Source organism: Hippocampus guttulatus, chromosome 11 (genome assembly GCF_054856545.1).
Source record: "Hippocampus guttulatus isolate MCC_2025c chromosome 11, RoL_Hgut_1.0, whole genome shotgun sequence".
NCBI classification, from domain to species: domain Eukaryota; kingdom Metazoa; phylum Chordata; class Actinopteri; order Syngnathiformes; family Syngnathidae; genus Hippocampus; species Hippocampus guttulatus.
The window spans coordinates 9847329-9865058 of record NC_141271.1 but is presented as its reverse complement, the minus strand read 5'-3'; the positions used below and the strand labels follow the sequence as shown (position 1 = coordinate 9865058).

The window sequence follows — 17730 nt, the reverse complement described above, 5'->3', positions numbered from 1 at the left end:
AAACAATGAATAATTGACAAAAGTGAAATAAGTGTAATAATAAATAATTGTGCCAACTGTTTGAATTAAATATTGTTGGCGGTAAAAGTCACAATTTGGATATAATTGTGTGCTTTTTTTTTGTACCCGTTATTGCAGTCCAAGACAAATGCAAGCCACACTGCAGTCAATGGCTGGATGATTTATTAATTGTTTACACTGTGCGATGGAACATACATTGAAGCATGTTTGCAATGGCACTCATTTAATTGCTTTGGTGAAATGTCCACTTCGGCTTGTTGTCGTAGCAACGGTGAGCTTGAGAGAGAGAGAGAGATGTTGAAAAGAAATAAACATTGAAAAGAAATAAAATAATGGAATAAAGAGGAGGAGGGAGGGAAAGTATCTAGTATTCTGATTTGATTCAATAGATTTTCAGTGGGCTGATTACGTTTTTTCCCACATTTGCAAGCATAATACGTATTGTACATCTTACAACTGTGAAATTGGCGGAAGTCTCCTGAGCCTCCTGACAATTTGATTCAATTACTGATGAATGGATGCATTATTTTATTTATTTTTCTCCCTTAACAACCATCCATTCTTTGTGCTTCTGATCTGAATGTGGAATGTCCTCGGCATCCTCACTTTCTCCCCCTTTATTACTTTACCCCCCCCCCCCCCCCCTATGCCACGGATTCTGTTTCTGGACCTTTAGGAGAAGAATCTGAGGTATGTTCGTCATTTTCTAGCTGAGAGGACCTAGGCCTGTTAACATAGACGGACGGGGCGGGGGGTGTTTGAGAGAATGATGATGGAAATGTTGGAATGGAGTTTGCCCAGCAACGGGTGAAAAGCCCGAGTTTATTTGCTCGCCGAGATTATTTATCTGGTTTCGTCTCACTCACTTCATCCAAAGCTGCCTTTTGATGATGCAAGAATCACGTGACCTTGCAATTAGTACGTGTAGCAGTAACTACCATTAAAAATGCATGACGCTCAACTGCAATTAGAGTGAGTTATGCTGAAATCAGAGCAGTCCAGCTTCACCAAGATTTTCTGAAAGAATGTCCATGTTTAATCAACCAACAAAAATATCTGTGTGGAAGTTTTGCATTTGAACTTGAAATGAGTTACTGTGTACCACAAGTCAAGATGTCCAAGGTTGATGTGGCTGCGTGACTCACGGAGGGCGTATGCTGCAGATGGTTTCGGTCACCACAGATGGTGCAAGTCGGGCTCGTCACCGTATGACGGACAGGTGGAAGGCCTGTTAGTTGGTTTACATTATATCAGATCAAGGGTGGGAATTGTGTATCTTGTGATACGATACTATAGAGATATTTTGCCAATGCTAACAGTACAGACATGATGTGATCATCGATACGTTGGGGTGAAAAATGCAGAAGGCAAAAAAAAATAATTAAAAAATAAATATCATTGAATATCAATAGCTAAAGAAATATACCATGACCTGTAGTCTTTTTTTTTTCATTTAGGAAACAAACCACATTAATAAGTATCGGTAGCAAATTTAAAAAAAAAACATTCTGCTCAACCTTTCTCATGTCTAAGATGCAAAAGGGAGAACACCATATTCTTACATTTTGGACCACAGACCTATTTTCCTAGACTGAAATGGATCATTTTTAAAGCCTTTTTGATATTCCTTTTATTCTTTTCTGTATTAGAGTCCTTGAGGAAGACATCTTGCTCCTCCAACTTTTAATGATGTGGGACGTGATATTCACTGTGTTATGACATTTTCAGGCAGTTTGAAGGCTGCCATAGTGTGCTAATAGCACATACTGCTAGATTACACCCACTAGCCAGTCATAATGTGACCACAGTCTCGAGGCATATCAATAACAAATGATCTGTGCAATAATCTGCGCTTCAGCAGCCCATATCATTGGAAGAGAAGGGCCTACTCAAACTATGCGTAATGGTGCAGTTCGGCAGGTATATTTTCCAATGGCTTGCGCTTCATAGTACATGGGGTGATTGTGTGCCATTTTCATGTTAATAGTACACTATAGTGACATGCAATCCGATAAAAAGTGTTCCTCCTTCAGGGAAGAGGATGATTGGCCTATTTTCTGGATACCAGATCTTCTCTACCCAAGGGCTGCTCCACGTTGAGTTGTGCTATCACGGCAGCAAGCTAGCCTGTCTTTTTAAAAGCAGTTAATGTGTTCTCGAGTATGGTTTTGGGAGCTTCGTAATACAGACAGTATGCTCTTCGTGTGTACTGCATATTGTTTTCAGTGGGGTGCAATGTGATTTCATTAGTGGCAAATATTCAATCAACCGCCGCGCATGGAAGGATACAAACATTTCTCACTCTGCCATCAAGGGTTTCAATTTAATTTTATTCATAAAATATTCACAAAGTCATGATTGATGCACTGACGACACAGAGGCTCACAGCACCAACACAACATTTCTTGAGTGCACAAATGTGTCATGCTCGAGTCAAAGCCCTTACAACAGTCACAGGTGTTTGCGCTAAAATCAGTTTAATGCAAGGGAAAGAGAAACGGATGCTGGTTCATATTAGGACGCCAACCTCTGTGCATAATGAGCTATTCAACAAAGTACACGCGTTGTAACACACACACTGTCGTAAAAGCGGAGTGGCACAATGGTGCACATCATGGTTAGTTTGGAGGGCTGCAGCTATTGCAAAAGCAGCAGAAGCAGTCATTGTGTAATGAAGCCACTAGTGAAGCTACCCGTTGTTGAGAATCTCCCTTTTTTTTTTTCAATTTGATGTCAAAGGGGTTACTGTGCCGTCTTCACTGCACTTGTGGGGACTGACGTAAAGTCAAATTAGCATCAGAGCATTAAATGCAATTGGATTGACTGGCAGAACAAACATTGAAACCAAAATAGCATTCCTGCAGATGATGCCACTCAAATTATTCTGGCAGATTAAATGCTTTGATCGTGGGCCAACGTTGTGCAATGAATTGTGAAGATACGGTATAAACATCAAGTGAAAGCACACTCTTCTTGAACTCTTCTTTTTCCACTAATAACGAATCACAGCTCAACATGTTTTAAGAGACCTTCAAGTCAAAATCAAATGTTGGAGGGGTGGTGGTGTAATCAGGCACTGCTTCTTCTTCTTTTTTTTTTTCTACCCCTCTGGGTGTCACACCTCTCTTCTTTCTTCCAAACTCCCTCTCAGCCTATTTGACAAAATGCAGGGCTTCAGCTGCCACGACGGAGCCTTTGCTGCTGTCCAGACTGGTGACCAACCTGAAGCCAGATCTCAAGGCCAGCATCACGGTCTCGAGTTTCAGGCAGTCAAGCGTGCACAAGAACGTGCTGTCCTCCTTCAGCACGAGCCGCGAGCCCGGCTCCGACTTGATGAAATGTCTGAACTGGATCACGTTGGAAGACACCTCAAATTCTTCCGGAAACCCATCCAGGCGACTCTTTGAGATCTGCACCAGCCGGCCTTTGACCTTTTCGATGAAGGTGTGATCGCTGCAGTACACCTTGAGGCCTTGTGACCTCTCGTGGCTATCTGTCATCTCCAAAAAGGCAGGCTCCCGCTGGGCAGCCCTGTGACTTTCCCACTGAGCCACGGCTTCGACAAGTTCAACCAGACGGTAAAAATCGGCCTCTCTTCGGAGGAGCCCCGCCTCCCGGAAGTCGTCGGGCAGCTGGAGCTCTCCGGTTCGCAGGTAGTTGAGCACATGCCGGAAAACTGGACCGTCTCTGTCAATGAAGGGGTTTCCCATGGAATCCATGTGCTGGACGGGCTTCTTACCATTGGCCAGCTCTTCCAGAAAGGTACCCTGGTGCTTAGCGAGGGTGCTCCGGTGAGCGGTGTACAGGAAGCCCCCGACGTTGATCGTGATCGTGCCTGACGTGGGCTTCTTGAAGCTCTTGCTGGGCTGCAGCAGGTCTGGGTTGATGTGTCTCAGTTCACTTTCCATTCTTCTGAGATTCCATTCCATTCTCACCTTGCCTCTCCAGCTTGGACCCCAGCCTCCTCAGAGCTGGCGGGTATGCATGTGTGCGAGCCGCGCTATTTGGATCGGTGGTCCTCTTTTTCTTTTTGAGATGTGAGAATGAGTCTCTGACACTGTGATCTGTCTTCGGCTCGTGCGTCGTGATAGCGGCTGTGTTTAAAGGTGTGGAACGGTGGGCGGCTGAGTCCTGTCAGGCAGAGGAGCTCCTGTGGACTGATAGTTCGAAAAAGAGAAAGGGTCTCTATACTGGTCTCCCTCCCTCCCTCTCTTTCTCACACTCTCTCTCTCTGTCTCCCTCCCCTTGAGTGGGTGGGCAGACAGTATCTCTCTCTCTCTCTCCCTCTCACGCACGCAGACAAAAAATGAGTATGGGAGTAAATAGCAGAGGGGTATGAACTCCAGTCTGTTTTTTTTTTTCACTCACAACAGGTACAGAACTAAGTTCTGGCCATTAGTGTGCACACATACACACACTTACACATTCACATCCTCTCATGACTGAAATTGGGACTGTGTGTATATAAAAGATATTACAGACTTGTTTTTCCTCTGCCTTTGTTATGCCACTTTATTCACCGCTAATTGCACAGCAACAACGTGTTATGTTATTACAGTAGGTATATTTCATCTTGCACCCAACCCTCACCCTAACCCTAAATACAGTAGGTTTATCTTGCAGCCTATCACCCAAGGCTTCTTTTCTTTGGCAGGTGCTTGATTGTACAGTATTTCTTGGGCCCATGGTGGCGGAGGAACATAAACATGAATTGAGGTCCACACTCTTTGGACCTCCACAATATACAGCATCAAATGTTAATCCGCAAATATAACTATTCATTTTATGTCATGTGATCCCCTGAATGACAGGTACTCTCGTGTGACAGGTGATCCAAAATTAATAATGACAATCCATGTTCAAAACCTGAAACAGATTTTCACAGGTGGGGTTGTATGTAGTCTTTGTCTACCATGTACAAGGAAATACTGATTTTTGTCATACTGTATTTATTTATTATTTTCGTCTTGTCAGGACATTGATTTCCCTGTAGGTAAAAACAAAATGCCGACTAAGTACAAATCGTTTTTGCAAACCATCAGTGAGGCCATATTGGCGATGATCGTAAACATTTGAATACATTGACTGAAGATATGATTCACGTCTGTGTGTGTGTGTGTGTGTGTGTGTGTGTGTGTGTGTGTGTGTGTGTGTGTGTGTGTGTGTGTGTGTGTCTCTCTCTCTCTCTCTGTCTGTCTGTCTCTGCGGTAGTTTTCACATCATAAACAACTTGTGGAGTCGTTATCAACTACACTCCGTCAGAATTGCAAACGAGCCAAATTTAACTGGGTGGACTTGCTTTCTGCCTTTTCATTAAGATGGCCCGTGGAGCATGCTCATTATTTGGGAGAGGGGAAAAGAAAACACGTCAGGCTGTGTTTGCATAGCAGTTGGAGATGACTGAATTACATTTCCCAAAATGCTGCAAAAAAAAAAAAAAGGATGCTCCTTCCCTCTTTACTGTGGTGAATAATTCATTAAGGTGCAGTAAGAGCTCTTGGTGAAACATGGAGTCACTTGACTGCTGTGAAGATGGCATGGCAACCACTTAAAATAGGGTCTTCTTTGAGCTCAGAGCTGTCAGTCTCGTCTTTTATCCTTGCAGAAGCCTTTCTTTGGCACAGAATCTGCATGTGTAGATCATATAATTGACCCAAATAACCAAGTGTTCGGAAGGTAAATTTAAATGACGAAATGCATCAAAAACATCTTTTTTTTTTTCCAGTGATTGACTTGTCTGCACCCAGCTACGATCAGCACGGCCAACCGTACAGCTTGTTCCTCACATCAAAATGGAATAATTCTCCCAGAGCCTAAATTCAATTGAAGTGAATTCTTATTTGGCATAAGAGGTGATTTATGTTCATTCTGATAAAAAAATAGACTTCTTAACAATATTTACAAGTTGAAATGCTGATAGTTCGTGTGTATAGAAAATCATTGTAATAATGATTCGTCAGTGGTTTAGATTGATTGCATTTAAAACGTGTGTGGATATTTTATAGGATGCACTGTAACATTTCATTTAGCTTTTATAATATTGAAGATCACATTGTAGTTTTATTAGTTACTTCAGTATTTGAATGCCTATTAGACGGAAGCAGCTGTGGTAATGCGGTCAGGCAGCATGGTCTCGAGCCACACAGGTTTTCCATTTATTTTATTTTATTTTTTGCACCACCCATTTAATTGCCAGTAAACTTAACCAAATCAAGAGGAGTGTGTGGACATTAATTTCCTCGACGAAGTTATGGACAGTGCAGAAAGTGAGATTGGAGCCAAAATCCTGATTACGAACCTACACTTTCCACCTTTTACCTTCTCAAACATATTGGGGAACTTACAATGCGATGGTAACTTTTCTGAATAAGGGGCCACATTTTGTATTGTACTTCGTCCTGTCAAAAAGACGAGCTTACGGCGAACAAAATGATATGCATGGTACTGATTGGAATCACTGCATTTCCTTAATGAGGCAGCCTCCGGCCTGCGCAGATGAGCTTCTAATAATAGGAAATTATATTTGGAGAGCCAATCAGCAAGTTGCACACTTGCATGCAGTTTGCTTCTTCATTATCATTAACAGGCGACGCTTTATCAGCTGTGTGTGCGTGTACGTGTACATTTGCTGGCGTCAGGTGGAAGCCTCGCATCTCCAAAAACATCACTTTTCAGGAAAAAAAGCAAAATTTGTTGAGCCTCATCAAAGAGAACTGGCCATTTTCCACACTTTGTATTGGTCACTAATTTGTAAAAATAAGACCCTCGTAGGGACTGACCAATAGTATCAAAATTGGACATACGAGGTTTCCATACGACAGTGACGATTTGTAACGTGTTCACGTTGTTCTTTTATTTGTTTTTGTTTTTTTGTGAATGAATAAAGATGTTGCTTCATTCACAAATTTCACATTTCGTATTGTATGTTATGTATTTCATCTTTGGGGTTTTTTTCCCATCTTTTCCTCTACGTTGTGGTGAAAGTCAGTACGAGCTGTCAGGAGCAAAAACAGCAATTAGATAATACACTCATCAATTTGCATTCTAACAAGTCCAGCGCATCTGTCGTCCATCATGGCCGTGGCTATTTAAAGCAAGCGCATTAAGTCTCCTCATGTACATGGAGATTTGTTCCGGTAGATTACAGAGATAATGGTGAGTTGACAGGGCCTAACGTGAGTACAGGGAGGAAAAAACGACAATGAAATGATCACGCAGAGTAGAAAATGTGCCTCCAGGGTTAAATGGCGACGGCACGGAAGTAATCTATTTTGATTGCTATTGTATTGACCGCGTGTCTTTTGGGCTTTGTACAGATGTTCGGAAAACTAATTGCTATGTAGCTCATACAGCTAGCATTGCCTCAGACTGTAATAAGGCTCCACAATTAACGACTGAAAAAACCCCCAGATGCTTTAGGGGAGCAGTATTTGGACACGCATCAATGTAGAAAGCTAGGAGACATCTAGCCTGTGTATTTATCAGATCATCTTGTGTACGATAGATGAGGAGAGCAGAGGTTAGAGACTGGTGGCGGATGGAGGCTTAGTGGGTGGCTTGCTGTTTGTTGTGTGAAACATTAGGGAGGTCAGAGCTGCAAGCGCAGGACCTTGAAACAGATGGAGGTGTGAGCCGAGTGTGAGGGGGTGTACGGGTAACCTCTCCCTCGCATCAGTCTCTCTGTCTTCACTCCTCTCATCCTCTATTCATCTATACAGAATGTGTAAATGGTCTCTCTTCATCTTCTCCCTATAAACCGCTACCGTGTGAGCCATAAAGCGTGCAACAAGACTTTTGGCAAATATCCAATAATTAACCATATTTTGCTTTTTACACTTATGGGGGGGGGGTGGATCCTTCAGAAGAGGCAATTGGTGTAAATGACCTGCTATGGCTGCATTTTGTGGCTGCATTGTTGATGAACATGGTGTAGTTTGCAGCAGGCATCTCAATGGGCAGCCATGGGGTCCTCAGAAAGATTGCGGCAGTTACGTTTTGTTTTTATGATTGTTTTCATTTGCACAATAATTTTAGGATTATTTTCTGCTATAGAAAAGCAAATGATGGGTTCACTTTTTGAAAATAGGCTCGTGCAGGAATGTTGGTAAAAATATGGCCAAAACAACTTCACTGATTTTCACATTTTCCTATTAGCAGCTGTTAACATTTGATCGTGTTGGCCAAAGCACAGATTTATCACTGGACATTTTTATCGTGAAACATGCATGCTGGACTCTTTGTAAATCTCAGGAGTTTCCTCCCCCACACCGGAGCCTTGAGACCCCTCTCTACGTGGCTTTTCCACCGACCAAACATTTTCACGTGTGTTGTATGTGGGTGTCATTTTAGTTTCCGTTTGCTGGCATGTGTTTCATCCAATCATTACCTTTTAATTGCCTGCCTTGAGCAGTAAGCAGATCAAGATCCTTTCTTCCCTGACTTCTACTTCAACCCGAGTTGTTAATGGCCTCAATATTCAGAACCCACCGACCGTAATTTGATTGAACCTCATGCGACACATGAAGTTGGACAGCATGTGGTGGTTGCTACGGTGACCGCGGCGATTGCACCTGCACTAAATGATTCAAGGCTGTTTTAAATCAAACGACACTCTTTGCAAGCCACAATCAGCTTTCAACCGACAAGCGTGAACTCAGCGAAAGTGTGCACTGAACATATGTATTATGCATGCTCATCATTACAAACCGAGTCACTACAACAGCAAGGTGCAGCCATTTTTAAAGTAACCATCTGTTTAGATTTTTTTTTTTTGTTTGTTTTTTTGCTGAGCGCAAGTAGGTAGGTCACAGAGTATTTGGACACATTGACAAATGGTTACCTGTAGGCTTTGTAGAAGAGTAGTATTGGTTCCTGTATTTTAAAGCCCATAGTTTACCTTATACCTGGGCAGCATTCATGTCGGTGGTCTGTATTATCTGTTGATGTTTTCCTTTCTGCTGCTTTGTTCATAACACGTTTTGGGCAATTCCTTCAAGCCAGTTACTTCAGGCTGAACAGATTCATCAAACTGTAGATATACTGTATATATAATTTTTTGATTAGTAAGTCAGCCTTTTTTTCATAGTTTGCCTGGTCCTGTGACTTATAGTCATGTGCGATTTGCATTTATTAAAATTAGAGCTTGGACTGGCACCCAAACTCCCCAGTCCCCAACCGTTTTGACTTTCTTTTGGCGATTGGCCAGTACTTTTGGTGCATCACGGCCGATGGCCAGAATGCAGTCTGAATAACCGAATGGCACATTTGAACAATACTCTGATTTTCAAAACAGAGTGAAGCAGTGCATGCTGGGGCCAGTTTTTCTGAACGCAACCATGAGTAGGGAACGGGAAACGCCCCCCACCCCCCAGACGTGAATCCAAGCTCCACGCTTCTTGGTCTCGGTTTTTGTCAGATAAATTTGCCCTCAAAATGTATTCAAAAGCGACTTTTTTTTTCTTCTTCTTCAGGATTCATTTTTTTGGCTTGTGTGACTTTATACCCAAGTCACTCCACACTACTTTTGACTGAAGGCAACCATATTGAAGAATTTGTGTTGCCTGAGGGAGATGTTGGTGTAATCTGTCTTCTTTATTGATTGGACTTGTTGCCGTTCATCCATTTCACCTTCCCTCCCTGAATAATGAGCATCAGAGGCCTTCGCAATAAGATCAATAGCTTTACTCAGTCGACAACGCAGTCTGTACCACAGTCGAATAGTAAGCTCTTTAAACTCAATCTAAATGTATTTAGCAAATAAATTGAATCTTAAAAAAAAACATTAATCTTAATGTCGCTAATCTTTGGATGAAAAGTAAGGACTAACTTAATTGGTCACACACTGGAAATGTGAGTTATGGCAGCATGAATGAAAAATTCCCAAATGCAATATGACCATGGAAAATAGACGAAATCTGCACATTCAATGTTAAAGAGAGGAACGGAATTTTAATTTGTTTATATGTCCTTTGATAAAGTGTATGTATTGAAAACAACTAAAATCTTTGAATTCCAAACACCACATCATTTAAATGTTTACTCATCATGCCATTTATTTCAACATCTGACTATAAGACCATAATTTAGAATGTATGATAATTGAGCTAATTAAATGTTGAGTACATAAATCCACATAACTTATTCCTGGCACATGTACATTCAGGCCTGTCAGGATTGCCTTTTGTCAGTTAATTCTTAATGAAGCAAAAATATTCTCCACTAATAAAATCTGAATTATTATTATCTCGACACAGTGTGCCATTATCATTCGCGAACACAAAAAGAACAGTTGCAAAGACTGGTAGCAGTTGGCGTGTTCCGACAGGGGATCCTGCTGTGCCACTATCGCCACCGAATGTCGTCACTCCGAGTAGACGTCATGCTTCACACTTTTTTTTTTTTTGGGCCTCGCTTGCCCACACATTTGAAATGCGGAGACAAGGTGACGTTGGCGCGCATCCCTGCGCAGTCAACTCATTCGCACGTCAGAGGATTCTCCGTCTCCTCCACGGGTCATCTGGACCTCCTGCAGCCCTTTGAGCATCTCACTCAACCGAGTGTAAAATGTTGCGGCTTCTCCCAAATGGTGCATGTCCACATACAAACAATGACGAATGGAAAAACAAGAGCGTCTAAATCGCCAAGCAGTTGGCATTAGTACAACAGGCTTAACAGTTGGTTTATTCTGAAGACGATATATCGATTCCACGTGACTTAATCATCTCTTGACATTGAACACGTTTCGTTCGAGTTTTGACCAAGACGCGTACTTTTCACCTCCTTGTTGTTTCTGTTGTCAAATGGAAAAACAAAAATGGATAACAGCGATAAAATGGTCATTTTATTTGGAAACGAATCAGGGACTTGACACTGCTCAAATGGGTCAACAGTAAGCCTGTTCTGAGTAATCCCAGTTAGAAATGAAATCGAATGAGCACACATTGAACTGAATTCGCAGCTCCAGTGTTCAACATGGGAGAATGTAGCAGCACATGAAGATGCCTCATAGGAGGTGGGGTCAGAGTGTGGCAGCTGTGGGTCTTTTAAGAGCATGTTATCACTCGTGTAGATGTAATAGCCCTTTTTTTTGACACGGTACCATATTTTGGATGAAAATGTGCAAGCAATATCCTGTAATTGCATCGTCCTAATTTGTATGCCCACTTACCTCACCACAGCACTCGAGTGCGCATGCTGTAACAATTGCTTTGTTGCCCCACGGTAATGCTTGTCTTGTGATGGACGCACTTGCCGATGTTCCCAAATCAATCCTAACGGGAAATGACAAAGAATCGATGTCTAATATGCTCCCGCAAAGGTCACATCGTTTTTCCATAACGACACAAATCTTCATTCTCGTAGATGAGCTCAGTCTGGAGGGGATGGTGGTGCACAGAGCTGAATGCAGACCCGTCGTCACTGACAACTACATGAAGCTTAAGAAGTGAGTGGTCTGCAAAATGCACAACTCATGTGGACAAACAAATATGACGAAAGACAAAAACAAATGACATCACATGTCGGTGTCTTGAGTTCGTTGCGGTGATCTGCCATGTGTGATATTGGCACCTAAACATGTCACGACACAGGAAAGCAGCAGCACGGTGTATGCTTTTTTTGTGCATCCTTGTGTGTCCATCCACCTGTTTTTTTACATTTTTTATACCACTGACTGAAATTGGTCTGCTTTTCATTGGAATCTCCTATTCAGGGCAGATTAGTGGTTGGTATCATTATGACAAACTATCACCGGCAGATGCGGCAATACACCCGGACTGTGGTTTTATTGTTCTTGTTCCTGATTGTAAAGTGTCCTTAAGTGTTTTGAAAGGTGCTTATAAATAAAATGTATTATTATATTATTATACAATACAGTCCAATGCAAACACAACGCCGTTTGGTTAGCTGTTTCAGACTATTTCTGTGTCCTCCGTTAGTTAACAATGAAACTGACAAAGTGCGTTGCAAGAGCACACTTGCTGAGAGCAATGGTCCTGATTGGGGGGGGGGGGGGGGGGCTCGTATGTTCAAATAACGCACTGATCATTTTGCTTTGGATGCTAGACAGACGTTACAGATGGCCACATTTTGGTACACAGTGATCTGTCCAACAAATGTCCCTCCATTAAGGCAAATGAGGAACAAGAAAGACGTGCCACATGTCATGATTTAGCTTGGTTTATCTTAACTGGAGATCAATATGTAAATATATACAGTACTTGCTTAGTGTAGTTTTAAACATGAAGCGGTGTGGCTCTGTTAGTTATACAGTGGTGATAAAAGGACAATACAATACATCTTATATAGCTCTGTCACAACAGGTTCAGCTGTTGTGAAAATGCTTTACAGAACAGTTAACATCCATCCATTTTCCGAGCCGCTTACCCTCTCAGGGGTCGCGGGGTGTGCTGGAGCCTATCCCAGCTGTCTTCAGGCAGTAGGCGGGGGACACCCTGAACCGGTTGCCAGCCAATCGCAGGGCACACATAGACAAACAACGATCTGCGCTCACACTCACACCTAGGGACAATTTAGAGTGTTCAAGAAGCCTGCCATGCATGTTCTTGGAATGTGGTGGGAAACCGGAGTACCCGGAGAACACCCACTCAGGCATGGGGAGAATATGCAAACTCCACACAGGGAGGCCGGAGCTGGAATTGAACCCGCCGCTGCACTGTGAGGTCGACGTGCTAACCACTTGACCACCGGGCCGGTCTAACAGTTAACATAATATAACACAACACATAACATAAGACACAGGCAGTCATGCAATCTTAACCACTTTTCCTGCACACGCTTTTTTGTTTGAAGCAGTTGTAGATGAAAGAGGAGAGGATCAAAGTGTCCTTTCACCAGTGGATCAGAGACATCAGGCTCCAAATGTGCACATGTCTGCTACAAGCTTAAGTTTGAAAGCAAACAAGAAGTAGTCAATATTGTCTAAAAAAGAGGCTTCAAACTGTGCATCACCACTTTCAGCTGAAGGTTACTGTCAAAATAAACATAAAACAAAGTGAATTCCACTCCAATTTAAAGTAACCTTATAGCCTGCGCTACCCGGATGCTAACATGTAATTGGTACTTCATAGTCATATGGCCCAACAATTAGCATCTATATTCAGGTCCATACATTTTGAACCACAGACACAATTCTCCTCTTTTTGGATCTAACCACCATCACAATCGACAAAATTTTAAAGAAAGACGATCAGTTTGCATTTGAAGGCAATTACATCGAAATCAGGTGAAGAACAGTTGCACTTAACAGTAAATGCCTCCTCCTTTTTGAGGGGCCAAAAGTAAACTTTTAATTTTTATGACTTGGAAGGCCTTTGCAGTCAGTTACAGCCCAAAGTCCAGACCTAATTTGAATGCGTTAATTTTGGCAGAATCAAGACTAACAATTATGTTGTGTTAGGACTGTTGATAGTCAGATGCTTGTATTGAAAAAAACACATGCACGCATGTGTTTGTGCGTCTCAGGGTTCAGATGAAGGAGTCCTTGAAGCCGCAGCGTTTATCACAGCAGCTGGAGAGAGCCATCACGACCGTCTACAAGCCTGTGGCCAACCACGACTTCAACGTGAGAGCGACATTTCTCCCACGCCTGGCAAAAATGTCAGCGTCCGTCCGTACACCTCGGAGCAACCTTAGAGATGACCTCCGATGTGTTCCACAGGTGGAATATGAGAAGAAGAAGAAATCCGAGGGCAAGATGGTGAGAGCTGAGCGACCGGTGGTATTGGACATGCTCTTCTCTGCGTTTGAGAAGCACCAGTACTACAACATAAAAGATCTGGTGGACATCACCAAGCAACCCGTGGTGAGCAAAACGCACGAGCACAAACGGTGCTGACGGCAACCGTGCAACAAACAAACAATACACCTGCCCACCATCCACCTTGCTTTGTTCCATTTGCGCCAATCGCCCACAGCATGACGTTTGTGTCTGTTCACACTATCTGCTGTGGCTTCAATTTGGGCCAGTTCTCTTTTCTCTTCCTCACACACACACACACGGGTTGCTTCGATAACAGTGGATTTGTTCCAGCGAGCAGAGAACAGCAATGTGTAGGTGCTGATGAGAATGAGACCTTGAGGTCCTCCGCTCCCTCTGATTGCGTAACCATCGCCTGAGTGGGAGACAAACGCCGCAATGCACTCCATGCCACCATTCCTCTCCCAAAGCACTTGGCTAGCACTCCAATTAACTGAACTGAAGTAACTGAAATGCCCATTGTCAAAAGTCTTGCTGTTCAACAAACTGTGCAGACGGCGGACAGGGCTCTCGAAGCACCACAGCGACACCCTGTGGAGGTTTGTTGACTAGGTCGCTGTGTCCAACATTTATGAATCTCAACTCACAAATCCTGTCTGGTTCAAGATAGTGAGTGGGCTGTCAAGTGACATTTCGGTCTTTTATGGGTTTATCCTCACCATTGAAATTTTAGTCAACTGGCTTTTTTTTACCCTCATACAGTGCATCTGTAACGTATTCACAGCAGCACTTTGTCCACGTTTTGCGATGTTATAGCTTCATTCCAAAATTCGACACAGAACACCCAAATGGCTAATTTATCACCATTAAAATAGGAACTCACGTAAACATTAGTCCATAGACTTTGCCACGGAGCTCAAAACTGAACTCGGGTGCATCATGTTTCCAATGATCATAATAGGGAGTTCAATTGTGGTAAATTCAATTGATCAGACATGATTTGGAAAGGCACACACCTGTTACGGTGGCACCGTTGACGGTGCATGTCAGCAGCCCACCTGGAGTTTACCGAAAGGCAAGAAGACTCGGACCACGAGAAAGAAAAATCCCTGGTTTGATGATTCAAAGATTGAACGGTGTGGCACGAATGCCAAGGGTCATGTTTGGAGGACGCCAGGCATTGCTCATGACCTGACCAAATCTATCCCGACAGTGAAGCACGGATGGGCAGAATCATGCTGTGAGGATGTTTTTCAGTGATAGGACCTGGAAAACTAGTCAGTACTGAGGCAAAGATAAATGCAGCAATATATAGAATGCGATGAATCTAACATAACAAAATGTGGAAAAAGTGAAGTGCTGTCAAGAGTTCCGGATGGACTGTTCCTCGCTGGCATGATACATTTGTCAAAAATTATTTTCTGACCAAATAGGTGTTATTGGAAAAACTCCTGAGTCACACCTGATGATTTCCCAGCACATAAGACAGGTTGGGAAACAGTGCACTCAGCACTCCACAACCTACCCAAAATTAGAAACTCTGTAGCAATAGCATGGCTGTCAAACCTAATTCCATAATCTTGATTGTCCTTGTTAAAACTCATAGTTCAGCATGCAGCTTGGGTCTTCCAAGTTCGGGGTTCAATTCACATTTGTTGCAGAAAAGCCTGCTGAGCTTTTGTTCATACATCAAGAATATTTATATATGTAAGTGCAACATGAATACAGTAGATCCTTCGTTTTAGGCAATAATAGATGCACACGGGTGCAGCAGTCACAGTTTGAACAGAAAGAATTGTACGCTAAATATTTGCATTTGCTTTGGCTGTTTTTGTTATGGCGTATGGGCAATGCTATTTTTCGGGGGTCATGCCTTCTGCTTGCCAGAAGCTCAGATGCACTGTTTATATGCTAGGCTACCATCCAAGGCAGGTACACTTCCTGTCCCTTACCTAATATGTTCTGCGTCCCTATCATATTACATAATCGGCCCTGAATTTGATTATTAGCTCATTTATTGTAAGTTTTAAACAAAAGTTTAAAAAAAAAACAGCAAGATTTCATGGGCCTCACATGATTTGCATCCCCGGTTTGACACCTGTGGGCTATAAAGGGGTCATTTCAAATATCATTGACACGCTGCAATCCAGGTTCAACTTCTCAGCTGATCGGTATTGAGATCTTGAAAGTAAAGTCATGTTTCTGCAATGTGCCGTAGACCTACCTGAAAGAGATCATGAGGGACATTGGTACATACAACAGCAAAGGTGCTCACAAAAGCACATGGGAGCTGAAAGCAGAGTACAGACACTACCGGTCAGCTGAGGAGGAGGAGGAGGAAGAAGAGATGCAGACGGCCTAATTTCCATTTACAAGCAACTTTTTTTTCTTCCTGCCAGCATGACACTGTTACTTCAGTTATGCAGTAGCCTTTATTACGGTTTAGCTATCAGGATTAGTTTTTCTTTTCAGTGATGCCAATGCAAGCCTTTGCCTCCATGTTGGAGAGTCCAGTAAAGTTCATTTTCAACATTGGCTCTTGCTTTTGATGTTGCTATGGCAACTGCAGAACACCACATGGGGTGGAATCATGTTGCGTTGGATTTTAAAATCTACAACCGCTATCTGACTCCACCCAAAGCCAGACACGTGCACGGGGACGCTTACGTGTTCAAAGCAGATGCAACACTTGCCAGCGGTGGTAATTGTCTAAAATGTGTACCAACCTTTGAATGATGGGTGCAATTGACAAGTCCGCGTGTTGACGTGCACTTACTGATCCCTGATACTAGATGGCAATGGCTATACTTGCCTCTCATCTCGATTTTTAACACGGAAGATACATGAACTGTGCACGGGCATTCAGACTTTGAATATTATTTATTGGAATGGACTAGTTTAAGTGATGTTGCTGATGTTGGAATGTACTAGTATTCTAATTCAATGCCAAACCAAAAGTCGGCTGTTATTTTGTTTTGGGCCTTTGTATTTACCATTTTAGGACAACTTCCACAAGAAAGTTCAGACTTGAGTCATCTAGAGCTAGAGCAGGGATGTCACTAATTTTTGTCGCGGGCCACTTTTGAGTTGTGTCTTCCCTATGAGGGCCGTTATGTTTAATCTCATTATCACATTATTACTTTTAAGGGTAACAAAATCATCTCATCATTTATTACACATAATTTGACATTTCACTATTTTTTTAACAAGGACCATACAAGTTGACACACATGGTTTTCTTCCGGGGGGGGGGGAAGATGCAAAATGATGCGGAGCGCGGCTGCGTACTGTATTTGGAATTGATGCGGATTTACATGGGATAGGAGAGATGAACCAATCTCTTTTTTCATCATTGGACACCTCAACTTCTTCTTGCCTTTCAAATTTAGCTTGTAGCCGACGTGCACATTTTGAGCATGACGTCTGATCCACTGGTTAAAGGACACCTTGATTCTCTCTTCATTCATCTACAACTGCTTCAAACAACAAAGTGTATGAGGGAGTGGTTAAGATTGCACGACTGTTTTTGTTATTTATTTTACTTCATGCTGTTTTGTAAAGCGCTTCGTTACAGCTGCAGCTGTTATAAAAGCACTATATAAAACAAGATGCATGTGGCAGGCCAGATCCGACCCCCAGGCCTTGGGTTAGATACCTGTGATCTACAGTGTTTTCCATCTATTTTAATAACTGATTTTCTCAAGCCTCGTCAGTGTCAAAGGGAGGTTTTTCCTTTCATCCATCTTCAAACTAGTACATGTGACGCTGTAGAAAAAAAATCTGGTTTTGAGGGTATAGTGTGAAAATGAACCACAAAAAAACAGCACTCAATTCAACAATTGACTTCACAATTAGCTTTATGCAGCTCGATTCGTCAGGGCTCAGGTAACAACTAATCGCGTCTTAATTTCTGAAAACAGCCGGTCAGCGATTGGTCATTAATTCACCCTCGAGCAACTGATGTCATTTTCCTCTGACAGCAAGTGGCAAAA

The 17730-nt window shown here is 42.6% G+C and overlaps 2 protein-coding genes across 2 annotated transcripts in view; one reads left to right on the top strand and one right to left on the bottom strand.

Annotated features, from left to right (window-relative positions):
* The window catches only part of LOC147198007 (general transcription factor IIF subunit 2-like), a 34041-nt gene extending 17615 nt beyond the window's left edge, over window positions 1-16426 (top strand). The window contains exons 7-10 of the mRNA XM_086124169.1: window positions 11383-11464; window positions 13504-13603; window positions 13700-13843; window positions 15957-16426. Of these exons, the coding sequence (XP_085980295.1) occupies window positions 11383-11464; window positions 13504-13603; window positions 13700-13843; window positions 15957-16100 (470 nt within the window). The 3' untranslated portion in view covers window positions 16101-16426. The remainder of the gene's footprint in view (window positions 1-11382; window positions 11465-13503; window positions 13604-13699; window positions 13844-15956) is intronic.
* kctd4 (potassium channel tetramerization domain containing 4) lies at window positions 2333-4174 on the bottom strand. The gene has a single exon (XM_086123612.1). It carries the CDS (start codon window positions 3948-3950, stop codon window positions 3174-3176), a length of 777 nt encoding a protein of 258 aa, XP_085979738.1. The 5' UTR covers window positions 3951-4174; the 3' UTR covers window positions 2333-3173.
* Window positions 16427-17730: the final 1304 nt, after the last annotated feature.

Coding starts and splice junctions, on each gene's coding strand:
- kctd4 (XM_086123612.1), bottom strand. CDS start 3,950: ATGGAATGGAATCTCAGAAGAATGGAAAGTGAACTGAGACACATCAAC.